Genomic DNA, 26,423 nt, shown 5'->3' on the forward strand with positions numbered 1-26,423 from the left:
CTGAAATGTTCTTTGGAAACACAGCCACCTAATGGCACGTGTGTGTGTGTGTTCATGTAATGAAAGGCTAATGAGAAACAATCTTTGTCAAACACAGGCACTCACAGGTGGTGAAGGCCAAGTGTTGAGGTGTGCTGTGGATCTGTTCCTGCCCTGTGCTTTTCACGGATGTGAGAGCCACATAGTAGTGTTGTCCTGGCGTCAGTTCACGCAGAGTATATGATCCTAATTTCCCATTGGGCAGGAAGCGACTCCTGGTGTTCAACCCTCGGGTCACGTTGACCACAAAGCCATCTGGGACGTTTCTCGGGTGGCGGCTCCAAGTGATCAGTGCTGAGTTAGTGGTCACATGTGACAGGGAGAGGTTCTGTGGGGGGAGAGGCCCTGAGGAGAAAGACATGCTGGCGGTCAGATTGTTTCATGGAGAGCATGAAAAGTATTCTTATTGCTTTGTTTAGTTGTTGTCTACAGTAAATATATATTTATTTTATTTGCATTGGTTCTTTAGTGTCATGTTAAATGCTTAAATTATTTGTTAGCTGGACCTGTATGCTGCTGCTCGCTTTTGTCTGTCAAACTGCCAATTCATTAGATGCTTTATCACAGCATTGAGGTACATGCTGCTAAAAATCTGAACGTTCCCCTTTGAAAATATTTCTATTTATGTTTAACAAATGAATGTATATTTTTATGCGTCATGGACCCAAAAGTGCCAATCCACATGTGCTTACAAGAAACTACTTACATTACATACTGAAGAGAGGGAAAAGAAAACAAAAGGAGAAGCAGATATGTACCCCTATGTGTCCAAACACATTATATCAGATATAAGCTTAACAAATGAAACATAAAACACTCTCATACACTGACGATAGCCTCTAACAAAAACTGAGCTAATTCACATACCTTTTATTATATCTCCAGTAATCTACATTCACCTGTCAAGTCATTTTCAAGAAAAGATTCATTTGAAGACCATGATAAAATGGACTAATATATAATAATAATAATAATAATAATAATAATATAAAATAAAACGAGTATAAAATGCATTTCATTCTCAACCTTATCCAAATCAAACAAGTTACACTTTCTGTCCTCCTCTGCGTTCAGACAAGGTGCTAGATTTTAACTGAGCACAAACATACGTCTGTTTCTGGTCAGGTTAAGGGTGACATATTTTTCTGGGTGAGAAATGTATATGTAATGGAAATTAACATAAAATATTCTTAATTTTGGTCTTTAATCTAATTATATTTATAGGGGATGAGGTTATAGAAAAAGAAGAAATAAAGTGAAGCTTAAGTGAAATTTTAGTTGACGAGTGGTCACATATATGTCCTGATTAAATAAACAACCATATGATAAATGTTAACAGCATTTCCACAATGAATGAAATGCAATAACAAATTCCTTACATCAAATGTCTACATTATGTGGTGATGTGCAGAGGTGTCATTTTTAAATGAGAAAGGATCCTGACACACTAGCATCTAATCAGGCATTCAGCAGTCATGTTATTATCATTCTAATAACTTGTGAATGGTAATATGTGACCTACTTGTCCAGAAGTGAAGTGGTCCAGCTGAGTGGCTGGTGGAGGGAAATTCATCTGGTCTGATTCCACTTTGAGTCAACACATCCACTGTGTACATCTGACCAGGGAGTAATGAACTGGGAAACAGAAAGGCACACAAAAGATTGCACTACAGCAAACAAAGCATGATACCTAACTTTATTATCCCCATAATACTGTTAAAGCCAGACATGGCAGGCAAAACAAACTGTTTTTATGCACAGGACAATTTTTAGATTTTGGGCTAATTTGTTTCCATAACATGCCTTCAAATACATATTTAAGTGTTACATTTTTACACTTTTTCTATTTGCATCTGTAGATTTATCTGAAAGGTAAACTGATATGTGCTAGTATACTGTATACTGTATATATATATATATATATATATATATATATATATATATATATATATATATATATATATATATATAAATACACACAAAAGAATCTGAAAATACTGTTATTTTTTGTTGTTCAGAATTTAATAGAAAACCCCATAGACAATCTCTGGAAAATCCTTGCCGACAAAGTAATGTCTAAGAAACCCACTACAGTTCCTGAACTGTGGAAGAGACTGCAACAAGAATGGACCAAGATCAAACCAGAGCAGTGTGAGAAACTAGTGATGTCCTGTGGGCGCTGATGTGCTGAAGTCATTCAAAGCTGTGGCCTCTACACTTCCTGTTCATTTCTGAATGCTATAGCCCTTAGTAAACATTGCTTAATTATTCTCTTCTGACACAATGGTTACTGTTCTCTAATTTTTGCTCACTGTTTTTTCCCACAAAATAAAGGTTTTTGTTGAAGTGTCTTATTTTAAAAACATGTTAGGACATCAGTGGCATAACCACAGCTAATATTATATAAATTCTGAATAACAATTATTACAGTATTTTAGAATAAATCAAATATTAATAGCTTGTTCTCTAATTTAGATCTCCAGTGTGTGTATATAAGCTAAGGATTTGATTAGATATTGTGTCTGTTAATGTAAAGTAGTTTCCAATAAAAACATACGGAATTTAAATACATATTTAAAGTCTGTTTTCTCAAAAATAGTTTTTCTCACTCTAAGCCAGAACTCTCCACTTCAGAAGCACCTTAATACTCAAGACATCTATGTTTTATTCATATCTACATTCTGAAGGTTTTTACAGAGAGGTTTATTTATATATTATTTAAATAATGATTAGAAATATTTATTTCTAAAAATGTGGCCCAAATTGCTTGGATTTTCTTTTGTCTGTTGCCAGTATTTCCTGATTTATGGAGTGATCCAAAGAGATATCCAAAATTCCTCATATGTCAAAAAAGGGAACTGAATTTTGAACCTGGCTTTATCCTATGTTCACATTTCTGTTCTTGAGATGTATGCAAAAAGTATATATTTAATACGATAATGCATCATTTGCATATTTAAATTACAATTTCTGAAAACTGTCTTAATATATGTCATCAACTGGGAAAGTGTCATGATAATCTTTTTTTACCCTATTTACCGGTAGTATCTGGCCTTCAGAGCATCAAAACAGTGATGAAATAGTGTCCTCTAGTGGTTCAAAGGTATACTACCCAAAGTCATTCAAAGTGCAACAGCATCATTTGGTGGACACATAGGATAGTGCGGGTCTGTACAAATACAATACATTACAAGTCTGGGTTATCAGTGTTTTTTTTAGCATAGTGCAGGCCCTGACCTGAAGGTATGCTCAGTGGTGCTTGTGTTGAGCACAGCAGTGCGAGCTTCACTGCCATCTGAAGGCAACAGAGACACGAGCACCCGGCTGACTGCTGCATGACGAGCTGCCTGAACTAGCCAACTCAGCCAAACCTGAGAAGAGGACACATTGACCACCTGCAGCTGCTCCACCCGCCGAGGTCCTAGCACAGAAACACACACACACACACACACACACACACACACACACACACACACACACACACACACACACACACACACACACACACACACACACACACACACACACACACACACACACACACACACACACACACACACACACACACACACGGAAGCATGCAATCAAAGTCATGCTAATAAAACAGAGAGAAACACATTCCAGGATTCTTCTCTTACTACCACAACATTAAAGAGTGTGCTCACTGGTGCGTATCAATGCAGTGGCAGGCTGGCTGTTGTCGTTGCTGTTGGTGTTACGTTTGATGGAGAAGGTGGAGATGTTGTACAGCAGGCCGGGCACCAGGCCTCGCATGATGTGGCTGGACTGCTGCCTTTCCAGCTGGTCTGTTTTGTGATTGCTCCGTCCCAGGGGACCATAAGTGACAACAAACCCGCTGATCAAGGCGTGTGAGGGCTCTGGCTCATCCCAGCGCAGCTCCACCTCGTTCTCCTCAACTCGCAGCACATGGAGACCAGAGGGAGGCAACAGGTCTGGGAACAGTGGCAACCTTACATGTAAAATTCATACATTCAATAATTACAGTGTTGTCTTTGCAACACAGGGGGTGAGCTACAGAGAATGGAGGTGACAGATGACAAGCTGACTGAACTGGACTCTGATGCATTTTGGCGTGACTCTTACTGACCTTTCTCACAGTCTTTGCCTGTGTGTCCTGCTCTGCAAACACAGTTGTAATTCCCTCTCTTGTCACTCCTGCAGAGGCCGCGGTTTCCACAAGGCTGCAGTACACATGGGTTCTCCACTTGGGGGCAACAAAGGCAAGCAGTTAACACAACACAGTTCACATCACAACTGAGTGTATGTATGTGTGAATTAGCTTTTAACATGAATAAAACAGACTTCTGAGGCAGTTCAGATTTACTTACACATCTGGCACTGGTCCCCAAAAAAGCCATCTTTGCACACGCATAAATAATTCCGTCTGTAGCCCCGACATACACCTCCATTTAGACAGGGGTTGGAGTCACAACCGTCCTGCTCTGTACACACAAATTCACAATAGAATTGGATCACTGTCCTGTATAATCTGCATGTTAAAATGTGTGAGCGTTAACAGTAATGTAACTGTTGAATGAACACTGTACCTATTTCACAGCTCTGGCCTTTAAAGCCTTGAGAACAATGGCACAGATAGGAGCCAGGCTGGTCCTCACATGTCCCCCCTTGTTTGCAGGGTTCTGACAGGCATTCATTTATGTCTGAAGGGACATGAAAAAACACAGACACAGGAACTACTTATGTGTGCATTATGATTTCTGCATTTAAGATTAGAAGACCTTGATCAGGCTTTACCTGTCTGACAGCGGTTTCCACTGAAGCCATCAACACACTCACACTTGTAGGATCCCACTTGGTTCCGACATGTACCGCCATTAAGACAAGGCTGTGATAGACATTCGTTGATCTCTGTAATGAGGAGAATCAGTTTAACTCAAAAGCAACTTAAACCTAAACGATTATATAGCTAAAATAACTGGAATCTTATTTAGGACTTTCCAGGGATCATTAGAAGATGGGGTGGTAAAGCTTTATATTAAGGTCCTTGTAATAAGCGTTAATAGGTAATAAAACCCTATAAGTCCTTATAAGATGCTTATTGACATATAATCCTGTGACATGCTGACCTAAGTTTACAAAGAATTCCTTCTTGTTTTAAACACATGAAGTTGCCTCATGGCACTTTGCCGCTGCCTTGTTATAATAAATCCTTTATTATGTACTTATTAGCATTTAAAAAATATATATATGTGAAGAGAGAGGGATGACATGCAGCAAAGGGCCCGAACTGGAATCAAATCCAGACTGCTGTGGTATCAGGTGAGCTACTGGGGCGGCCCACGCATGTATGAACAGTTAACGGAATGAGCTCTACATGTGCTCATAGAATCTGAATACAAAATTACATATAAATACAATATTTTAGCACTGAAGCAGAAACTGCATTTTAAGAAAGCTCTTTTTAAACTTTTGAATCGCTTTCACGTAAATGGCCACATTTACATAAAACGTTGCTGATGGGTTTTGGTCCACGTGTTGTTGTATGTTACAGACCTTCACAAATGGGTGGCTGACTCCAGTCTCCCTGAATACCACAGATGCTCTGGGTGGCTCTGGGCACAGACGTGAAGCCTGAGTGGCATATATACACAGCCATCGAGCCTGGTGTTGTTGAGGAGAACTGGGCTTCGGCGTGCTTCACTTGTGGAGGCAGACCACAGCCAAGCTCTGAAATGAATTCAAACACGTTGGAAATGTCAGCCATGGCTGCATAGTAACACAAGCTCACGCACACTGGGGCTTAAAGGAGCTCACCCAGAACAGACTAAAAGCAACAGAGGTGTTTTCCTTTCAGGCATTCCGTTTTTGTCCTCCTAAAATTAACTTCAGCATGCTGTTGGAGCATGTAGACGTGAATCATCAGGTCGTACTTAATATAGATTGTGTAGCCGTTCTATATCTGTAAATGTGGGGCCTCCAGTGCAGCAACACTGATAAAATTATCTTCAGATGAAAAGCCAGTATCTCCAAACTTAACAGCTCAGGATATCCCCTGTCTGAACCAATCTATTGAAGTCAATGACGAAATAACTCGGAGCGAGATTTGGACACTAGTGTGGTGACACACAGTCTGCTTACCTGCGCCGGTTTGTAATGATCTCCTGCTTATTTCACAGTGCCTACCGCTGAAGGCCTCTGTGCATTCACATTTGTACTTTCCTATGTAGTGGAAACATGTCCCCCCATTCAGACAGGGGCTGGAAGCACAGGGGTCTGGTTTGCCTGCAAGAAGACATACACTGAGAATTACAATTGATAATAATAATAATAATAATAATAATAATAATAATAATAATTTGCAACATTCATGTAAAGATGCAGCACAATGTGCTTAACAAGACAGGATTAAAAACAATACCAAACACCAACAGGATAAAAGGGATATAAATACCAAAGATTAAGATTTAAGAAATTACACCAAATTAAAAGCCACATTAGGTCTTAAATTTATTTTTAAAAACAAGGAAGTCCCTGGTCTAAGATCCAAGAGAAGGGTATTTCACCGTCTTAAAGTAAGGCAGTGGAAGATCAACATGTTCTTGCTGGACCATAATATGAAAGGCTGTCACTGAGGAAGAAGCTACGTTATATGAGGCTTTACAAACAAGCAAAACTACTTTCACATCAAAAGATAAAGGTAGCCAGTGCAATGTTGCGAGCAGCTAGTTACAGTTGTGATGTCACAATTAAATTATATAAGAATGGTAATTGCTGCAACAGGGACCTTTAAAGACCCTTTTGAAAGCCCGGTAAAATAAGAGTTGCTATAATCTAAGCAAATTTTGGTGATGTTCCTGAGATGAAGGAAAAAATGTTTTCATAATTCTAAAGAGTCTAAAACAGACAACCAAACACTGACAGCAGTATCTGTCTATTTTTGATTTGAAGTAGAATCTCAGTTTTCTGCTCATTTAGGTTCACGAAAATTTTACTGATCCAAATATTTACATTCGTGCCACAGGTATTAAGATCATTCAGAGAAGTGGGGTTGTCCGGTGATGAGAGTGCTTACTATGTATTTTGACTCAAATGCGTTCATAAATTTGCAAGGAAAAAAACGTTTAGTTTTGAGTGGCTTTTGAGTACAGAATGTTTTAAATAGTACTTGAGGTTGGCACATACCCACTTCACAGTGTTTTCCCGTGAATCTGTAAGGACACACACATCTGTAACTCCCTGCTTCTTCCTTACAGGAGCCTCCGTTGCGACAGGGACCAGAAGCACAGGTATTTTGTCTAACTGGAAAGAGACAGGGAGAAGGGAATCCTTCAAGCAGAGACCACTCCAGCTCTTAATCATACAAAATAAATCTGTTCCAGTACATTGCAATTGAAGTCATAATTCAGGAAAGTAGCTCATAAGTACAAATTATCATAAGCCTTACAGCGTTGTAAGATTTCAAGTAGCATTACGAGTAATGGCATGTTTCCTGGTGCATTAAAGCTGGGTAGAGCTTGAGTAATAATAACTGTCTGAGGGATGTTTTGATAAAGGCACTTCATGTGAATGTTATTCTCCTAGTGTTTTATCAATAATGCTACCTTTTTCACAGTGCTTTCCCCAGTATCCGTATTTGCATTCGCAGGTGTAGCCTCCATCCCGCTCGTAGCAGTAGCCCCCATTCAGACACGGAGAGGAGTCGCAGACCGATCGGGGCTGTACTGAAAAACACACACCGAGACTTGACTGTGTTCCATTGCACTGGGAAATGTTAAACCTCTTTAATTTTAATCGAGCACATGGGCTTGGTTGGAAAAACACAGATTATTTGTCAGTTTATAATTGGATCAAATACAAAATCTCTCAGAACACTCAACAGCATAAATCATTTTGAAGTTTCTCTCCACATCATAAATGTAAACTGCAAATGTGACAGCTCCCTTTGAAATAGAAAGTGACACTTGTCAAGACCAGTGTGTTTAAAAATGTGTTTGTCACTATAGAAACCAGCTGCTCATGTAATGACACATAGCTGCAAAGTGCCGTGTTGTTGGTTTGGTGCCTAAGGCTCTTACCATAGGGATAGAAGTCTTTATGATCTAGTTCTGCTGCACTCGTCTGACATGTACACAGGTAGGCTCCTCCATACTCCAAACAAGAACCTCCATCAGGACACTGTCTGCTGTTACTGCATGGCGTCTGGGTTACTTCTGAGAGAAAGGCATTGTGAATGACAGGTTCACAATCTCTGGTTTGAGACATTTGTGATCCCACGTTTTTTTTCCACATCCATCAAAGCTCTTGTGAGACACCTGATAGGATTATCATACTCACCAAACTGACAGTAGAGTCCTGTGTAGCCTGAAGGGCATTCACAAGTCCCATTTAGGTCCACACAGACACCCCCATTCTGGCAAAGACATTCCTCTGCAGACACAGGAAAGAAGAGAGAGAAAGAGAGTGTGTGAGAGAGAGGGAGGCTCAAAGCAGGAAACTTTGCTCGGGCTACTTGAAAGCAAGTACTTAAATTATGTTAAGTTTTCTGTATAAGTGTAAACATAGGCAGAGGGTATAAAGTTCAACATGTGTACCATATGCTGAGCGTCTTTCATCTGCTATACTGTAAACTATGTATTGATTCGCTGTCATTCCTCTTTCCCTAATCATTTCCAACAAAGTTCACAGGACCAAAAGATTACCAGTCAGCATGCTGCACATCCGCTCCGTACAAATTGTAAGAATGTTTTATTTTCCTCTCCTTCCTAATTGCAGCAGTGGATCAAAGGACATGGCCGTATCACAGCTAAATGGCTCCCCTTTGAAGTCCCGGGAGCTCGGTGGAGGGTATTATTTTTCTGATGATATGGAGCATATTTTGTGACCAAAATGTATGGCCCTGAGGGCAATTAATGGATTGTTAATTTGCAAGAGCCACTTTCATTGGCCACCTGTGCGGCCCGGGCCCTTTGATCTGAGAACCTGATTAGGCACTTCTGAGTCCCACTACTTTCTCTTCCTTGGAGGATCATGCTCCTTTTTCCACTGTGCCTTCCAAGTGAGCCAGGCAGGAAAGTATTTGGGAGATTTAAGAGAGCCTATATAAGCACTGATAGTTATTTCAGCTCAAGGGTGAGAAGTAGCATGCATTTGCAATAGCTCAAATACTATTAAAGAGCTTTTGGTGAAAAAAAAAGAAGCTTGCAACAACTGCTATCAGAGGGTGACACCAACCTCTCATGGGAGCCAGAATTAGCTTTAAATGGCTCACCAGTTATTCTCTAAAACAAATAGAATGTGACAGACATTAAACATAATTCAAAATGACTTAATAAACATTTATGAAAGGAAGGTATGAAGTATTAGCTGAGGATGATAGCGTTTTACATATTTTGTGAAATTGCCCTATGGTTACGCAAGCAGCAGCTGTGCTTGAAACTATAATGTGTGGTGCAATGGCCAACTTCCAGAGAAGCCAGTAGCGGTGTGGAAGCATGCATATTTCAACAGCTCTTTTTGAAGAAATGACCTGAATACCAAAGACCAGCTTTGACTCATAAAGAAGCCTTTTTAAGTCTAGACAAAGCACTTCCTCTTGTTGGTAAACTAATAAAATGTGCTATAAAACAATTATTTACAACATCAAGCGACTGGTTCCCGTAGTAAACCGGGGCGAGGCCGTGTCAGTTTTGATAATTACAATAATCCATCATCACAGCAGTCTCTTCCAGGGCAGAGTTCCAAATTCCTGTGGGATAGCACAGCTCCTCTTTAAATACCCCGGTCTGCTCGCTACCTGCCCAGCTGCCTGCAGTGAGTGTACAATACCTTCACACTCGTCACCATAGAAGCCTGGAGCACATGTACAATTGGAGATTCCGGAGCTGGTGTATTCACAAATCTGGTGGTTCTTGCAGTCTTCCTCGTCATCACACAAGGCTGCATATGGAAAAGCATGATAGGCTGTGGTGTAAGACTCAAACTGTATGTGGAAGAAATTGGCAAAGCTTAAGCTGTAGGTGTGCATGCTTTTACCCGTTTGGTTTTCTGCTTCACTTGAATTGACCTGAAGCACCACCAACTCTGAGAGAGAAAGATAAGAACGTGCTTTAAAGGGTTTCTTCAGCCAAATGATAACCGCACACATTTCCTCACTCACCTCTGGTGGTAATTTAGCAATGCAGCTAGTCTGATACCTGTCTCCGATGCTGCCACCTCAATACAAAATGGTCGCCTTTGCTCTGATCCTTCTCTATATACGTGCTTTTAACACTTTTATCAACATAAATAGTCCCTGTAAAAGGTGTACACTGTGAAATTCCATTTGTCTCCATTGTAATGGGTTGGCAGCACAAACCAGACAGATATCTTAAAACCTGAGCAAATAAACTCAAAACATTGTGTGTGGCCCCCTTTAACAGATTAGGGACAATTTTGTGATACAGTATATGATAAATATATGAGATATGTGTAATAATAACATAATAATAATAATGACTGCTTATTTCATTATTTTTTAGAAAGAATGTCATCATTACATAGTTTTGTCCACTAAAGAGCACTGATTGAATGACATTTCATAAAAAAATGTTTATGTCAGACGTTTACGAAGACTGGAGAAGCAACAGGACCAGCTTACTAGAAAGAAAGTTCATAGCCATAAACACTTGTTTTGCTCTCAAAGAGGTATGATAGGATTCCCTTTGTGCTTGTTCCAGTTCTTCCAGAATGTTCCAATAAAAGAAGCCAAAGAGAAAAGAAAAAGTAGAAACATGCTTTTCTGGCAGAATTCAAGTTGATTCCTAGTCACCTGTCTCGCAGAGTGCTCCAGTGAAGGTAGCAGGACAAATACAGGTGAAGTTGGCCACCTTATCGACACATTTCCCCCCATTGAGACAAGGCTGCGACTCGCATTCGTTTATATCTGGAGGACACACAAAAGTCAGTTAGTCACACAAGAGAAGTTTATCTGCTGTTGATTCAGTTTCATATTCAGGTTTTTCATTCTTCACATGGAAAAGCAAGATGTGGTTGTCTAAGACATTGAGCTGGATTGAGACCACTGAACTTCCCTTCTGAAAGCATCAGGTTTCATTGACCAGGTGTCTGGTATTGAGACTAATCCCGTCTCATGTAGATACAAGGATTCATGAACTGTGCAGGGCCTGATAATTCAATTCCCTATTGGGTTCAAGTTTCATCAACAATCAATCAAAAGAGGAGCCTGATTAGTAAATGTCTTTTTGGAAACTGACCTGACTTCAGTGAACTTTCTAACTGTGGTTCATTGCTACATTGTGTGACCCAAGTAAAAAAAATAAGAAGAGTTGTTTACAAATGATTTCAACCATAATCTCAACTTGGACCCATTTGTCTAGGTAGACTGGGGAACTCTTTGGACAAACACATCTGCCAAAATGGCTGAGTTTTGATGTAGAAAGCAGCAGAAAATATTTCCTTTCCTTCGAACTGTGAAAAACCCCACTCACCTGTCTCACACAGGACACCAGTGTAACCCGGTTCACACACACAGGTGAAACTGCCAGCGCCTTGTACACACAACGCGTCGTTGAGGCACGGTCTGTCTTTGCACTCGTCGATGTCTGTAATACACACAACACACAGGGACAAAGAGACACGCTCATGGAATATTTACTCAGCTGATTAATATATCCGCCACACTGCTCCCCTCACTCTGCAAGTATGTGCTGCTGGCTGTGAAAGGTATTAGAAGAGGTTTGATACATCTCCACAGTCTGGACTGTGGGAATAGGCACAGAAGCTCCAGAGAGGCTGGACCAAAACGTTTTTTTGGTGTGGAAACTGCTTAATGAGGCACAAAATACCTTAATTAATCTGAGTTTTTCCAGATCTAAATACTATTTACAGTGCATGCAGAGGTTAAAGAGTGGAAAAATGTCAGGTCAACTTGTTTTGTGGTAAGTCACTGTAAATGTCAGTGTCACATTGTGGTCAGTTCTACTTTTATTTCGAAGAGCAGCGTTTTTCTTCTTCTAATGTTTTTTTTGTGACGCTAAACTTCCTGTTCACAATGTGCTCGCAGATTGTCGGAACAGTAAAACTTACACATAAGTTATTTATAATTTTTTATCTGCTTAAATCCTGCAAGGAAAGAGTATGTTGTGATTTATTTTATTATTCTTATTGTTCGTACCCGTTATCAGAACTCCAAACTGAGATGTGCATCGAGCTAGAGAGCAAGCTAACCAATGGCTGCAATCCTGTAATTAGCGCCCTTGCAGAGCGGGATGAGGTAGGGAAATGTGGAGGGTGTATTACTATCAGAGGAGATTTTATTTTAATGTATAATAAGTAAAGTCATTATTCTATTTGTTTGCAATTAATTGCACAAGTTATAAGGATAAAGGCAATATATATTCTGTGAAAAATTACAATATATTGAACTTGAACTGAAATGAGTTGTATTCGGTGTAAACAAAATTAATATGTGAACATGACTGATGTGTGAATTATTTGTGAAACTACAGAGATTTGTATTTTTATCTGTTTTTATATTCTGTAGTTTTCACGGTGCTTATCGTGCATGGTGCAGTAAGACTGAAGAAATAAATCGACACCCGTTTGAAACTCTCTCCGTCTTAATTGATGAATCCGAGGGGCAGCTACAGTCGCTATTGTGTAAAGTAATATATATATAATATACTGGATGTGGGTTTCTTGTACTTTTACTTTTAAGGTCCCATATTATGCACAATTCCAGGTTCGTTTAAAGACACAGTTTCTGGATACAGGCTGTGTGTATTTCTCTGTGGATTGAGCATTTTGATACTTTCACAGTATTTATACAGCATCCCCACCTGCTTTTTAATAAATAATACATAGAAATCTCACTTTTTGACCTTTCAGCAACTTCTATTTCCATGCGATTCTATAAAAAGTATTCTCGAAAGAAGAAATAAAGAATGTAATTGTAACCACAGCCAGCTTTAAGGCAAAGTATCTTTTGTACCTGTTTCACACTGAATCCCAGTGTATCCGGGAGGACAGTGACAGATGAAACTATTAATCTGGTCTTCACAAGTCCCTCCGTTCTGGCAAGGATATGAGGCACACTCATTGACATCTACAGAGACAGGAAGAAATACAAAGGGAGCAGTATGACTCTTTTAATTAGAAAAACACATCTGGCCAGGTATTAAGGAAATATCTGGGTGTCCCTCTGGCAAGTCAGGTGAATTTGAGATTCTAGTTTTAGTTTCTTTTCTTTCTTTTTTTACAAGTTGACAGCACAACAGAGCAGGAAGCGGCATCAACCATAACTCACTGATCTGGCATTGTCGGCCGGTGAAGCCAGCTAAGCAGGAGCAAGTGAAGGAGGGGTTGCCTTTGATACAGTCATCGATGCACTGGCCTCCGTTCAGACATGGCCGCAGGTGTGGGCATACTGATGATATAGAGAGAGGTCAATGTAACAGGAATACTAGAAGCAAAAGTTTTAAAACAGGCAGGAGTAGAAAAAAGAATATCTTACCGGAGTTATTGCAGCCACCCACTTCCACATTTGCATCATCTATACGGAAGACCCATTTGCCTGGGTAGCCAACGTTGGTGGTTCCCTCAACGTTCACCACGTCAGCCGTGCGAGAGCCAGGGATGTTGAAATAGCGCTTTCCATCACCAGCATTGAAACCTGCCTGGGAAGATATTAACAAGGAGGCAGCATCACAAAAGATCGCTGAATCAGAGTTTAGACATCTAAAACATTTAGTTTGCATTTTTACAGGGAGCAGATCATACTGTACATGTTATATTTTGACTGTTACCATAAAAAAAATGTGATCTTACCTGCGCTGCAATCCCTCCCAGCCCAGCCAGGTTTCCTCCACTGCTGGCATGCATGCCTGTGGTCCAAGTGATGTTATTGTACTGGAATATAGTGAAGGAAAGCTCTCCATCTGTAATAAGCACCACTTGGAAAGTATTTACCTGCATAGAGAAGAACAGGCACGGTTAAACCATTTCCTGATTTCCACGAAATTTGATAATAGAGCATGTACCTGACAGACTACTAAAAAAAAATGGTACAGATTCCTAAATCTCAGTCAGGCTAGAGAAACAATATATTCATTTGGGCCTGTTGTTGAAGCAGAAAGCAAAAAAATACAATTACCATTAGAATGAAACTCAATAACCGTGATTTCTAACCATATATTATATCCCAATTTTAACCCGTAACAACACAGCTTTTCCCTGGGATTTATGGGACTGAGATTATCTAGAGTATTTAATACCCCTTAATAAAGACCATCAGTCATGCACCAAATGTGTTCATTTCAGTTGATTTTAAAGTGGATCTTGCAGTAGTAAGTGGTGTTAAAGTAACATTGTAATAATTATTTTAAGTGTGCATTTTTACTACTACTGCCGCTTCGAGTGGCAGTGGCCGGACAATTTACATTAAGCTAACCATAGCCCCTGTCAGACATGCACTACAAACCCACACAGCTGTTAGTAAGAACCCAAATGTCTAAATCAGTTGGCTCAGACATTAAACAGACTTTACCCTGCCAGCTCCCTAGTACAACGTTTATTTAATCTCTGATTGAGCTCATTTGTGAATAAAGCAGCCCATAGTCCAGAGGATTCACAGCGAGTGAATGGGCCTGTTGATGACGTTTCTGTCATTCGAGCAAAAATGGAAGAAAAAAATATCCAAGTGTGAAATAGAAGGTGGATTAACATCAACACCAGACGAGATTCAGGAACTTCTGGCGGTAAGGACCTAATTCAAAATCTTCATGCAAATTCAAAAGACATGCAAGAGACTCGGGTTGTGTATGACCAAGTTACGATGGAGTGTATCTGTGTCATGTCCTGCCTCCTGCAATGCTCTACCACCAAACAGGGTTTTTTCCCATCAGTGAGTACGCATTTGACACGCATAATCTCCTGTTGTATGCTACATGTGTGAAAGGGAAACTCACCATTGATTTCCCTGCTTATTTCTCTGCTAGCTTGCTAGCTAGTTTTCTGGTTACTGGTTACTGGTTACTGGGACAATACATTTACTAAAGATCAAAATCACAACCGTTTGAGTGATTCTCTTTGGATGGTTATTTTCATCCTAAACACATTCAGTATAAATGGACTTACAAATAAATAAATAAAATCATAAATTTCCAAAAGAATTTTACATTATTCAAACTAATTGAGCTACTCCACAGTTTTTATACATACACACTGGCAACTTCAGAACTACTCCTGCTTGAGATTCACTGATCTATATACTTTAAACTTATGAAGAGAATCAATCAGCTGTTCAAGATGTGGCTGCATGTTAAGTGTGAGTTTATACCGGTGTGAGGGAGTTGCCTCCAAAGAAAGTAACTTGGTGCCATGTAGAGATGAGGACCCATGTTGCGTTGAAGTTGGGGAACTCTGAAAAGTACGTCTTGACATCACCCGAGGCTCTCCTCAGGATGGAGGGCTCCTGGCTCTCTCTGTAGAAGACTCTCCCTGCTCGACGGTTGTCCACATCAGCCCAGAATGGTGCCACAACCCTTCTGTCCCCAGCGATTGGAAAAGCCACAGGTGTGAACTGAGACACTTCCCTCAGGAAAGATACAAGGCCATTGTTGTTTACCTGAGGAGAAGAGTACATTAATAAGATTAACTATACAGTGATATATTTTGTTCATTGAACAAAGTGAAAGTGCAGAGAAGAGGAGGCAAAGGTGGACAAACAGAGGTGTTCTGACTTCATGGGGCAGCAGACGTACCATAGCGGATGTTTGCACTTCCCATGTAGCAAACAGACGCTACCTTTATTCTGTAAAATGATGGCAGCTGAGAAAACCAGGTTTCTGCTGCTCACGCACATGCAAAATCATCACACTAGGAAAGACGTTCACGGCCCTAAAATCCACAGATGTCTGCCAAAAGCAAAGTAACCAAAAATATGAACTCACCCTCCCCTAGTCCATATATCTCCTGTGTGAGAAATGCATAGTCATCACTGCAGCTATGTCCTGGAGCATGGTGAAATATCAACTTCCTTAAATATCAACTTTAACAGGTCAATGAAAGCAATAAGGCAATTCATTGATTTTTAAAAAAAATAAACATCCCTTTGTCTCAGAAAAAGTGGAGATTTGTTGGCTTTATATCATTGTAAATTGAATATCTTTGGATTTTGGATTGTTGGTTGGACAGATCGGCAATTTGAAGATGATTGATATATTTTTTTCATCAATTATGACATTTTATAGACGATACAGATTTAAAAATGCTTTTTAGTTTTTGGCCACTTAAGGCAGCATTACAATCTCTTAACAAAACATTGAGATAATACAGCCTGAAATAGCTATATGACATATTACATGTTTGCAAAATGTTAAATATTTACACATCTAGTAGAGAGCACAAACCAACATTAGTATTCATTTAGAGATGTGTTTCTGTTCTGGAAAATGTAAATCCTCTCTGTCCAATCGATATTAACACAGTGACTGATAAGAAAACCCAATCCGGAAGCAAACAGGGTGCCTGCTTTATAATTATAAAAGTCTCTGTTTCCACTAGTCCAGACCATAGGTCCAGGGCAAAGGCATCCCTGAGTTTTCAAACTAAAACAGTGTCTGCAGGGGCTAGGGAGTAGTTTGGACGCTAGGCTCGTAGCAAAAATTATGCATTTTAACATGAAAACGTTAGTGTGTGGATGTACCAAAACAATGAAGTTTCCTCACGACATTCAACCGCTTAAACATACACAAAGTAATTTCATCCATCGTAAATATAAAAATATTGATTAGTTAAGCTTTAAGTTGCAATTGGAAAAATGGATGAGAATGAATGAGTAAATTGCAACAGAGCAACGGTAAAGATTGCAAGCTAAAAGCTGGTTGTAGGTTATTTAGGGGAGAAAGTGAGAAGCCTCTAGAGGAGGAGGAAAATGAAGGAATTTCTGTGATATATTATAAAATAGCACCGAGCAATGTGGCAAATGGCCATTTCAATAATAGAGTAGAGCAGAGTAGAATTTAGCACTGTAGCATGTATGGAGATAGTCCTTATATCACAAATATATTAAAATATAAAAACATATACACACACACGTATATATATACCTTCCCCCCCCTTTTTTTATCACAAACATTAGCAAATGTCCCACCAAGCTGCTTAATCTCAGTGGAGAGAGGGGAGTTCTACAGGCTAAAAGGTTGAAATCCACATGAAAGGCCTTCATTCATACATCATTCTGTATATTATCAACAAAGGGAGATTCTTCCCACCATGGCACCTATCCTGTTTCTCTAAATCACTGCCTTGAACTTTACCTCTCTGCATTTAGGCAGTGGCATGCGACGGTGACAAAGCAACGTCAGATGGCTCGGCTTTGCTCCCTGCATGTATGAAAACCATAATTTGAAGGACTTTGCTGTAAAAACAGCAGAGGAAGTTTTGTTTGGCATGGCACAGGGGCTAAGTTAATTGCCCGACCACAGTCTTCCCCTCTGCATCAGCATGATGTGGTGAGAACGTGGCTGATGTGGGGAAAAAGAGGACCGACTGCAGGGGCAGGGCCCAGGGGTCAGCTAGAGCACCATCTGATACCAGGAGAAAAACAAGAGAGAGGGCACAGGGATGGTTGAATGGAAGGATGTACATGAACTACAAACCTCCCACACCCACATACCCACTAATGAGAGACCTGTGGTGGCCGTGGTTTGGAAGTCACCCATCTCACAGCAAAATTAGTGTAGGAAATCATGCTGAACACTAAATAGAGTTTATACTCCAATACTGGAATATGTTGGATCGCCTAATCCATCTCTAGTAGCATCTGGAACTGTTTAAACAAGTGTATTTCTTACTTGTTAAGTCTTTTTAGGGGACTACTTTGACATGGCAATGACCTTAGAGGAATTCAAACTGAACTTTGAACATTTTTCTTTGCATCATATCATCACATACCTTTCCTCTTCTCATGGATTTCAACCAGGCTATTACTTGTACAGACATCCTGTGAAGGGTGGTTATGCATCACACTTATGTGAGAGAGTGAATGGGTTCAGAGCTGCCTTGTGTTAATGCTGTAACATGAACAAGGTCAGAATCACAGGGGATAGAAGTGCGATCAGCCAACCTCGTAGGAAGCACCTCTCTTCCCATATTTCTTTCTCTCACTCTCAATGGTGCCACTCCACTCTACAACTCTCTTGTTATTTTTTGGGAATTCTTTGCCGGATATATCCAGGATTTAGCTTGGGTGGTTTTCTTTAGAGCCAAGCAATTTATGGACTAAAATAAACTTTCATCTGGCTTAAGTCAGGCCAAAACAAACCTCTGAATGAAAAAGGTGCCCATGGATCAGCACAGGAAAACATTTGATTTCCTTGTCAAAAACTGAGGTTTCACAGTTACAAGCTTTTATAATTATTTGACCTGTCTCCTTATCCCCGGCTCACCTTTACCTCCAAAGAGTTTCGATTGAGGAAATAAATCCTGTCTGGAACACTGTGGAAGGACTCTAATGTAACTTCCATAGTGCAAGTGATGTGGAGGTTTGGTGTAGAAAGATGTGAGTGCACTGTTAAAGGGTCTGTATGATGTAGGAAAATGTATTCAACTAACTTTTTCATTTTAAAAGAGTACATATTTTAGAATTACAAAGAAAAAATACTTCCATCAAATGATTTAAAGTTATGAAAGTTAAATTTTAAAACTCCAATTCAATCCAACGTTGTAAAAAGTGAGAAATCCATGTCTTTTTTTTACAATATAGCAGGTGGAGGTGCTATATAAATACTATGAAAGTATCAAAATGCTCAACCCACAGAGAAATGCTCACAGCCTGTATTCAGAAACTGTCTCTTTGAACAAGCTGTCAGGTCTTCTGTACTGTTGTGATGTCAAAACTAAACTATATATAGGTAGAAAGTGCTTATACAGTGCTGATACAGTCATGCCAATGATGGTGCAGAGTCAGCACAGAGCACAGATACATTTAATAAAGTTTTTGTTTTAGGCTTAAAGTCTTAACTGAACAGTTCTATATTTTTTATATTTTCTTGCCCAGAGTTAGATGAGAAGCTGTCTCACACTATATCTTGGCTTGACTTGTTGACTTCCTTGAGTCTTGTCATCACTGTTAGCTTCAAAAGCAACAAGCGGAGACTCCAGTGAGTCACTGCGCCCAGCCAAGAAATAGTCTGCTACATAACCCCCAGTTTAACCACAACTTGTTTTTACACAAACAAGCTTCCTGTGTTTATGTTCAGCTAAGCTAACCACATCTTTGCTGTAGCTTCATAGTTAAGACAGACATGAGAATGGTATCAATCTTCTTATCTAAATCTCCACAAGAAAGTGAATAAGCGTATTTCCACAAATGCAGAACTGTTCCTTTTAAGTGCATCATTTACTTTAAGACTTTAAGACATTTCCAGGCTTTTTTAAAGTATGTGCAGATATATCTTGTCCATCAATCAGCTATGTCTCTCATCTCACACATGCAAATAAAACCCATGCAAAGTACAAAGAATAAAACTTGATGTACACATCTTTGGGCCATACATAGTGGTGAGTGAAAGTGAGTGAATGAAAATGCTCAAACTGAAGTGTTGAAGCTCTTTTGAAGAGCAGATGAGCACTAGCAGATGTGCAATCTCTGAAGAGTGCAGTTACACTTTAGCACGTTCTTGGCAGGATCCTTTCAAAATGTATTTGAATTTAGTTTAAATGTATTATTTCTAGTTTCAGAGAAGCCCCACATTATCTTGAACATTTTAACATTATAAATCAAGCATTTCAGCATTAAAACATGTACAACAAGCCCTAAAAAATAGTTTTTTTTACTGTCCGTGAGTTTATGAGTATCTACAATAGATACCTTTGATCATAACCATCATTTCACATCTGCTTTTAAACTTGTGTTCTTTCCTCTCTGACCTTGGACATCCTCCTTCATGTTCTTTACACTGGCCATCCGTAAGAGTAGTTAATCCGTGAACTGCATTGTTTGGAAGGCCCTAAGACGCTTTGCAGATACATCTGTGTTCTGTTAAAGTGATTGGTCATTTCTCAGATAAAGCAGCTGGACAGTTCCAGGGGGAAGACCCCTGCCATGTTATCTGATGCGTGGGAGGGGGGGGGGGGGGGGGGGTGGGGGGGCGCGACTAGAGGAGGAGAGATCCCGGCAACATGTGAAAACTCCCAGACACAAACCATAATAGAGGGACAGCCTGGTTACCAAGAGGCAGAAATGAGACAGGACCAAGTCAGGGGGGGACAAATGTTTGTTCAGGGTCTGATGCGACAGAGACTTCTGTAACCAAAGCCCCTTTCACACATGCACTGCAAACCTGAACACAAATACCGGCAGCTCCTACCAAAGTCTGTGTAATGACCGATTGAGCCTAAAGTGTGAGAATTCACAGCAAGCGAGTGTGCATTTTAATTACATTTCTATCGTGCGGCTCACGCAAAACCCAAAGGAAATATTTCAGGGTGAAGAAAAAGGGTTATTTACACGAAGACCCCAAAGTAAATATGTGACTGGAGAGATGCTTAAATTTGTAAACTTCTGTCGGAAAGGGCCAACACCGAAATCATCACACAAATTCAAGGAACGGCAGGGGACTTAATTGCTTGTGACCAAATTAGGAACCGGCTAAGTGACTATGGTGTAAACCGCAACATGTCCTGCCTCCTGCACGCTCTACTTAGGCACCACACCTCGCCTAAACTAAACCTAGTATTTCCAGTATGTGACAATGTGTCTGACATGGAGAATCTCGTACTGTGTGCTACATGTGAAAAGGCAACTTTAGACAAATTCTGGACCTGATTCATCCAACATCATCCAGAGCTCATGAGAAAATGGCCACTGTCACATGGCTGTGGCAGTCTTCAAATCCACTGCCGTATTTCACAAGTGCTAAAATAAGATCTTCAGGATAGGGACAAAGGCTGATGGTCCAGGGTTTCACAAAATCCGCTGTGAAGCGTTCCAAGGTATGTGTATTGCCAAACAGAATCACTTATGATAATAAAGCAAGACAGCACCAACCATCTAAAATCACTTTGGTTCTACAGCTTCCATGTGGCGGTAAGTAGCCCAGAGGCTTGGAAGAAACTTCTGGGAGAAACTATTCACACAAATTTAGCCCCTCACTGAAATATTAACTGTTCAAAGCAGGTCTCTGGTGGCAGAGATCACCATGTGGTCCGTGTGCTTTACAGCAGATGTTTAGCGGATTCAGGTGAGGCATTTCAAATGAGCGTGACTGTAATTTCAAGTGCCTGTCACAGTCTGTTATGCCTTGCGTGACTACAGAATTACAGTCCAATGAGATGCAGGGTGAGCTGCAGGATATCACATCACAACTAACACGGCACAGAGTGTGGAGTTCTCAGATTTTATCTCTATCAGATGATAATTTGATGTAATTTAATGATCAACAAGTCGCTCAAGCAGTAACTTGTCTTATCTTGTTTAATTAGACTATTGTGAATCAGTATTATTACAGGAGAAGTGATGCGCTGGAATTCATTGCAAAACTGGGAATAAACACAACGGGAAAGCAACTGTGATATACAGAAGCTCCCCGCTAGAGAGTTTATAACTCTTCAGAAAGAAACTCAAACACTGCACTTAAAAATACTTTGCCACTGTCGGTGCACTGTGTGTGGATGCTAAAGAGTTTTAAAAATTTCTTCATTGGGAAACTGACCTCACCCCCTTGGTGCAGAGGCTTAGGTTAGAACAGGGGTGGGCAGTTTCAGTCCTGGAGGGCCTCTGCCCTGCAGGTTTTAGGTTTCTCCATGCTCTAACACACCTGATTCTAATGATCGTTATTAAGCAGCTGAAGCTTGTCACAGTTTGAGCATTGTTAGAGATGCAAGTCTTCGGTGTGTTAGAGCAGGGAGAAACCTAAAACATGCAGGGCAGTAGCCCTCCAGGACCAGAATTGCCCACCCCTGGGTTAGAACGATAACCTTTGACCTTGCCCATTGTTGCCATGGTTCCTCGGGCTCTCCTGCCCATGGTTTGAACAGGGAGAAGGCAGGCGGGGCTCAGAGCGAGGAGGAGGGGATTCGGAGAGCAAACGCGGATGCATAACCACAACAGGTGGTGTTGATTTAAGGGAGTTCTGCCTTTCCATGCGCTGGAACTGAACCCAATACATGACAAAGGCAGATCAAAGTGTGTTTCACTGTGGTGCGCGAAAATCCTTGTCAAACCATTCAACTTCCTCCCATGAGCACTGTTTTCTCTCTCCAGCGTGCATATTTTCCCTCCACTCTCTCTGAAAAAGAACTGTTCACAGATGCTCCGCTGCAACAGTAAGAACACAAACTGTCATTTCCTTCAACAGCTCATTGTGGACTTATTAGAACAGGGCTTACTGTACAACTGTTCTGCTAATAGTTTCTCTCACACTCTCCCTCGGGGCACTTGAGAACCCTCAGAGTGCGAGGAGAATGTCATTGAGGATTATGATTCCACCCGGTGGGGGAAAATACGATATTCTATCAATGAGGTTACACACCAGAGCTTGTGAGCATACACAAACATATACAAACTCTCAAAGAGCACTGCAATGTAGTATTTGGCAGCGTGCCACATCTCATCTCCCTAAGGCTCTTATACAATCCACACCATGTCAGTTTCAATTGCCAACTGCAAAGTGCATGCGCACACATACACACTGACATATGAAGACATAAACACACACACATATCAGTAAACACACACAGCTCTGTACTCACATAGAGTCCTGTGTGCCTGTCTCCAAAGAAGGGGAAAGCAACAGAGATCTTCACAAGCCTGGAGCCTCCGTCGTCCTGAGCGATGGTCTGGGAGTCCCCCTTGTCCTGGCCAAAGGGGTAGAAGTCCTCCAGGGGCACAGCGAGATCCACCCCAGGCAGCAAGTCCAGGGAGAGCAGGGTGCAGAAGCAGGGCAGCAGGGCTCGCAGCACCAACACCATGGCCTCAGCCACCCAAGGATGGAGCTGACAGCAGGCACCGCGGAGGGGAGGGAGGAGCACACACACCTGAGGCAACAAGAGCAGAGCAGAACAGGACAAGACCGTACGTTCCTCCTCTCAACCACAGCAGTCTGAATCCTCCCCTGACTGCTCTCTGGCTCTGCCTCTTTCTCCCCTCTCTGTCCTTTAGTAGTGAACTGGGCTTCTAGTGTGAGACAGGGGAATACTGTAGATTCCTTGCATTCTGCTTGCTGCTGGGTACTGCATGAGCTACACTCCGTCTCACTGAAATGAAACGAGGGAAGGAATGAAAGAGGGGGAGCAGCGTGATTCAGCTGAGATGTGTTTTTTTTTTTGTGAACAATCCAGCGATTTGGTCCCTGATGGTCAGCTAAGAAATATCCTCAATAAAAGCTCTATTCTGCCTGCCAAAGGAGTTCTTTCAGTTTTGGCCCCACCTCCCCCACAGGGATCACTACCTTGCATAATTAGCTCATTCTAGCCAATAGCAGAAAAGAGGCTGGTAACTGGATAACCACTGGGCGGATCTATGATAATCAAAGGGCTGCTTTAAAGAAACTCTGACAAGATTTTCCCCTTTCAGTGAAACTCCTACTATGTACAGTTACCATGGCATGCAAGGTTACACAGTGCGAAGACATGCATTTGCACTGTTGTGAAAATGCAACACTGTTCAGTTAGTATGGTGAGAGGAAGAACTGAAGTAAAAGAAAAGCAGTTTGGCTGTAAGATACTTACAAACAGTAGATGCATGTGTGGATGAACACACACAAACACAGATTTGGGGTTTCTAATCATCAAAGGAAAGGCCACATATTATCTGAACATTTTAGGGTTGTGAAGGATTGCTAGTGAAACTTTCAAGGAATGATGATCCCCACAGACCTTGGAGTCTGCAACAATCTTTGAAAGAAAACACTTAAGACAGCACTGGCAACAGAGAGCGAAGGTCATTCTCTCACCCACAACACTAAATCCACAAAGTCTTTTAATGGTGCGAACCAAACCCCAGAACTCACATGCCATGAAAGGGCAGTGCTGTCCTTTACAGAGTTCACAGAAAATGTTTTCCATAACAACCAGTAGAATAAACATCATCGATGAGCAAATCTCAACATCATTCTGAAAAAAAAGTGTATCATTTTGCTCTGATACACCCAGTTTATTAAAAACAATCACAGCTTTTGCACACACTCATTGATTGAGTCAAATACACAAACACATAATAAAACAAATGAGTTACACTATATAACATCTATGACTGTCTGAAACACCAATTCATCACAGCACCAGGAAAATCTGCAAACAATTATTGTAAATATTTGGATAAATATTCTCATTAGTATACACAAATAGTGATTATGACATATAAAATTGGTACATGATCAATATGACAAATGAGTAAAGGAACAATCACAAGGGTAGAATGAAGCACCAACTAAGGAAACCTTTCATCACATTGTTTCCTAAAAAATGACACAGCATAAACAGACTTAGAAAAGGCAACTGTAGCGAGCCAGAGGAAATCCTTAAAACAATTTGGCACATCCAGTCTACTTATAAACAAAACACTCATTGTTTGTTGTTGTTGAGTTTTCCTGCAGATTAATGTAATCCGGCGTGCACATGTGTCTGGGTGGGAGCAAACGCCTTAGGAGTGTGTTTGTGTGTGCGTGTGTTTCCAAAATGTGGACGTAGCTTGTAACATAATGTTGTTGGGAAGCTGCCAGAAGAACAGTGAATGAGGAAGCCAGAGGTGCTACATACTTCACTGCAGGGCTTCCGCTACACACCAGGTTGTAGCATCTTACTGAAATAGGCCTGTCGTCTTCTTGTCTCCTGATCTAGCTGCTCTTTCAGAGTCAGAACCTATGACAAACAAAGAAACAGAAAAAAATCAAGGTAGGTAGACAAACACAAATACACACACATAAAAGTTCTACTACAAAATAAAGAGCTTCCCAACAAATTATCCACACTTAGAATTAAAATACCTGTTCCTCCAGGCATTTGACTCTCTGGCGATGGGCCTTCTCTCTGGTCTCCAAGGCCTGCTCTACATGGAGCTGGCTGTCTCTCAGACGATCCGTCTCCAAATCCAACTCCTGGTGATGGCGGGCTGTCACCTCCAGGAGGCGCTGTGCATGAGAGTGCTCCAACTGGGAGATATGGGCCTAAAAACAGTCCACATGAGTTTATAAAATTGAAAATAGAGTATGAAAAAAATAAAGTTAGTAAGTGGCAGAAGGTTCTCTGACCATGGGGATACTGAGGTCATGACACCTGGTTTACAATGGTTCTTACTTACACACGTGTTGGCAGAAGGCAGCTTTACTTGATAGGTGTAAAACAATCAGACACAAGTTCCATAAAAATTAAATTACATAGGAACAGTAGCAGTTTCTCTTCTCTTCTCAATTCTCTCTCTCTGAGAATAGTGATGGATATGCTACTGCTGTTCAAATACAACATGTTAGAGCGCAGGGATATCTGGCAGGCACAACTACGTATTGCACTCACTGAAGCTGATAGTACCTTTAAAGAATTTAGTTTCATACTTGTATTTTGGGTTTCTACTAGACCATGTGTACATGCTTTAATTTTCTCAGTGTCTCTGCACCGTCATTGCAGCCGGGGAATGACTGTAATGGCACTGTAGCGGCATTTTCTAGTCCTGATGACTAGCTTAAAGACAGTTTCTGAATACAGGTTGTTTGCAATTCTCTGTGGACTGAGCGTTTTGATACTTCCACAGTATTTATATGGCACCTCCACCTGCTTTATAAGCAAAAAAGTTTTTATAATATGGGACCTTTAAATATTACGTGATTATACTAACATTTGTATTTATGATGATTTTATATTAGGTTATTATGTGACTAGCATGGTTTGACAAAGAATGATTGATTTATCTGTACTACTTATTAAAGTATTTCAGTAGTGACAGTAAACACAAATTGTTCATTTACATGTGTGCCCTGTCCTCACAGTGTGACCCTTGCCACTTTCATAATCCAGCAGCCTCTCACCTGCACAGTCTGCACCTCATCCTTCTTTTCAGCCAGCTCCTGTTCCAGGATGCGGACTGTCTGTCCCAACTGCTCCTTTTCCCTGGCTGCCGACGCTGCCTCCTGCTCCCTCCTCAGCCTCTCCATCTCCACCTGACAACAACCCGAGGGTGACATAATGTGAACGACTTTACCATGATTGTTCTCCACTCACTGTGCCTTCCTGTAATGCGTGTAGCAGTCTGTAGAACGTCTTGTTCTCACAGTCCACCTACATGTTTCCATCACTTCAAGATTACTTTGTGCAATGTGTGACAAAGGAGATGAATATGTGGAAAAATGGAACAAACGATATTACCCAAATAACAAACTACAGTATAATGAAACAGCTAATTATTTCAA

General features: G+C 40.7%; 2 protein-coding genes across 4 annotated transcripts in view; both read right to left on the reverse strand.

The window, feature by feature from the left end:
* Nucleotides 1-22,992, reverse strand: part of sned1 (sushi, nidogen and EGF-like domains 1) — a gene marked incomplete at its 5' end in the record, with an annotated part of 30,028 nt that extends 7,036 nt beyond the window's left edge. For 2 of the 3 annotated variants that reach the window (XM_083911123.1, XM_083911121.1), the window contains 24 exons: nucleotides 106-384; nucleotides 1,562-1,674; nucleotides 3,277-3,460; nucleotides 3,705-3,992; nucleotides 4,148-4,264; nucleotides 4,389-4,502; nucleotides 4,608-4,721; nucleotides 4,816-4,929; nucleotides 5,575-5,748; nucleotides 6,160-6,303; nucleotides 7,204-7,320; nucleotides 7,623-7,742; nucleotides 8,097-8,231; nucleotides 8,356-8,448; nucleotides 9,847-9,957; nucleotides 10,054-10,101; nucleotides 10,829-10,942; nucleotides 11,508-11,621; nucleotides 13,010-13,123; nucleotides 13,325-13,444; nucleotides 13,532-13,694; nucleotides 13,846-13,986; nucleotides 15,356-15,643; nucleotides 22,774-22,992. In XM_083911123.1, coding sequence (XP_083767249.1) covers nucleotides 106-384; nucleotides 1,562-1,674; nucleotides 3,277-3,460; nucleotides 3,705-3,992; nucleotides 4,148-4,264; nucleotides 4,389-4,502; nucleotides 4,608-4,721; nucleotides 4,816-4,929; nucleotides 5,575-5,748; nucleotides 6,160-6,303; nucleotides 7,204-7,320; nucleotides 7,623-7,742; nucleotides 8,097-8,231; nucleotides 8,356-8,448; nucleotides 9,847-9,957; nucleotides 10,054-10,101; nucleotides 10,829-10,942; nucleotides 11,508-11,621; nucleotides 13,010-13,123; nucleotides 13,325-13,444; nucleotides 13,532-13,694; nucleotides 13,846-13,986; nucleotides 15,356-15,643; nucleotides 22,774-22,992 — 3,538 coding nt within the window. The remainder of the gene's footprint in view (nucleotides 1-105; nucleotides 385-1,561; nucleotides 1,675-3,276; nucleotides 3,461-3,704; nucleotides 3,993-4,147; nucleotides 4,265-4,388; nucleotides 4,503-4,607; nucleotides 4,722-4,815; nucleotides 4,930-5,574; nucleotides 5,749-6,159; nucleotides 6,304-7,203; nucleotides 7,321-7,622; nucleotides 7,743-8,096; nucleotides 8,232-8,355; nucleotides 8,449-9,846; nucleotides 9,958-10,053; nucleotides 10,102-10,828; nucleotides 10,943-11,507; nucleotides 11,622-13,009; nucleotides 13,124-13,324; nucleotides 13,445-13,531; nucleotides 13,695-13,845; nucleotides 13,987-15,355; nucleotides 15,644-22,773) is intronic. The other variant, XM_083911122.1, reaches the window with a different exon arrangement.
* Nucleotides 22,993-24,798: 1,806 nt separating this feature from the next.
* The window catches only part of crocc2 (ciliary rootlet coiled-coil, rootletin family member 2), a gene marked incomplete at both ends in the record, with an annotated part of 36,316 nt that continues 34,691 nt past the window's right edge, over nucleotides 24,799-26,423 (reverse strand). The window contains 3 exons of the mRNA XM_083939394.1: nucleotides 24,799-24,882; nucleotides 25,008-25,187; nucleotides 26,043-26,174. Coding sequence (XP_083795520.1) covers nucleotides 24,799-24,882; nucleotides 25,008-25,187; nucleotides 26,043-26,174 — 396 coding nt within the window. The remainder of the gene's footprint in view (nucleotides 24,883-25,007; nucleotides 25,188-26,042; nucleotides 26,175-26,423) is intronic.

This window comes from Echiichthys vipera (genome assembly GCF_963691815.1).
Source record: "Echiichthys vipera genome assembly, chromosome: 3".
Classification (NCBI taxonomy): domain Eukaryota; kingdom Metazoa; phylum Chordata; class Actinopteri; order Perciformes; family Trachinidae; genus Echiichthys; species Echiichthys vipera.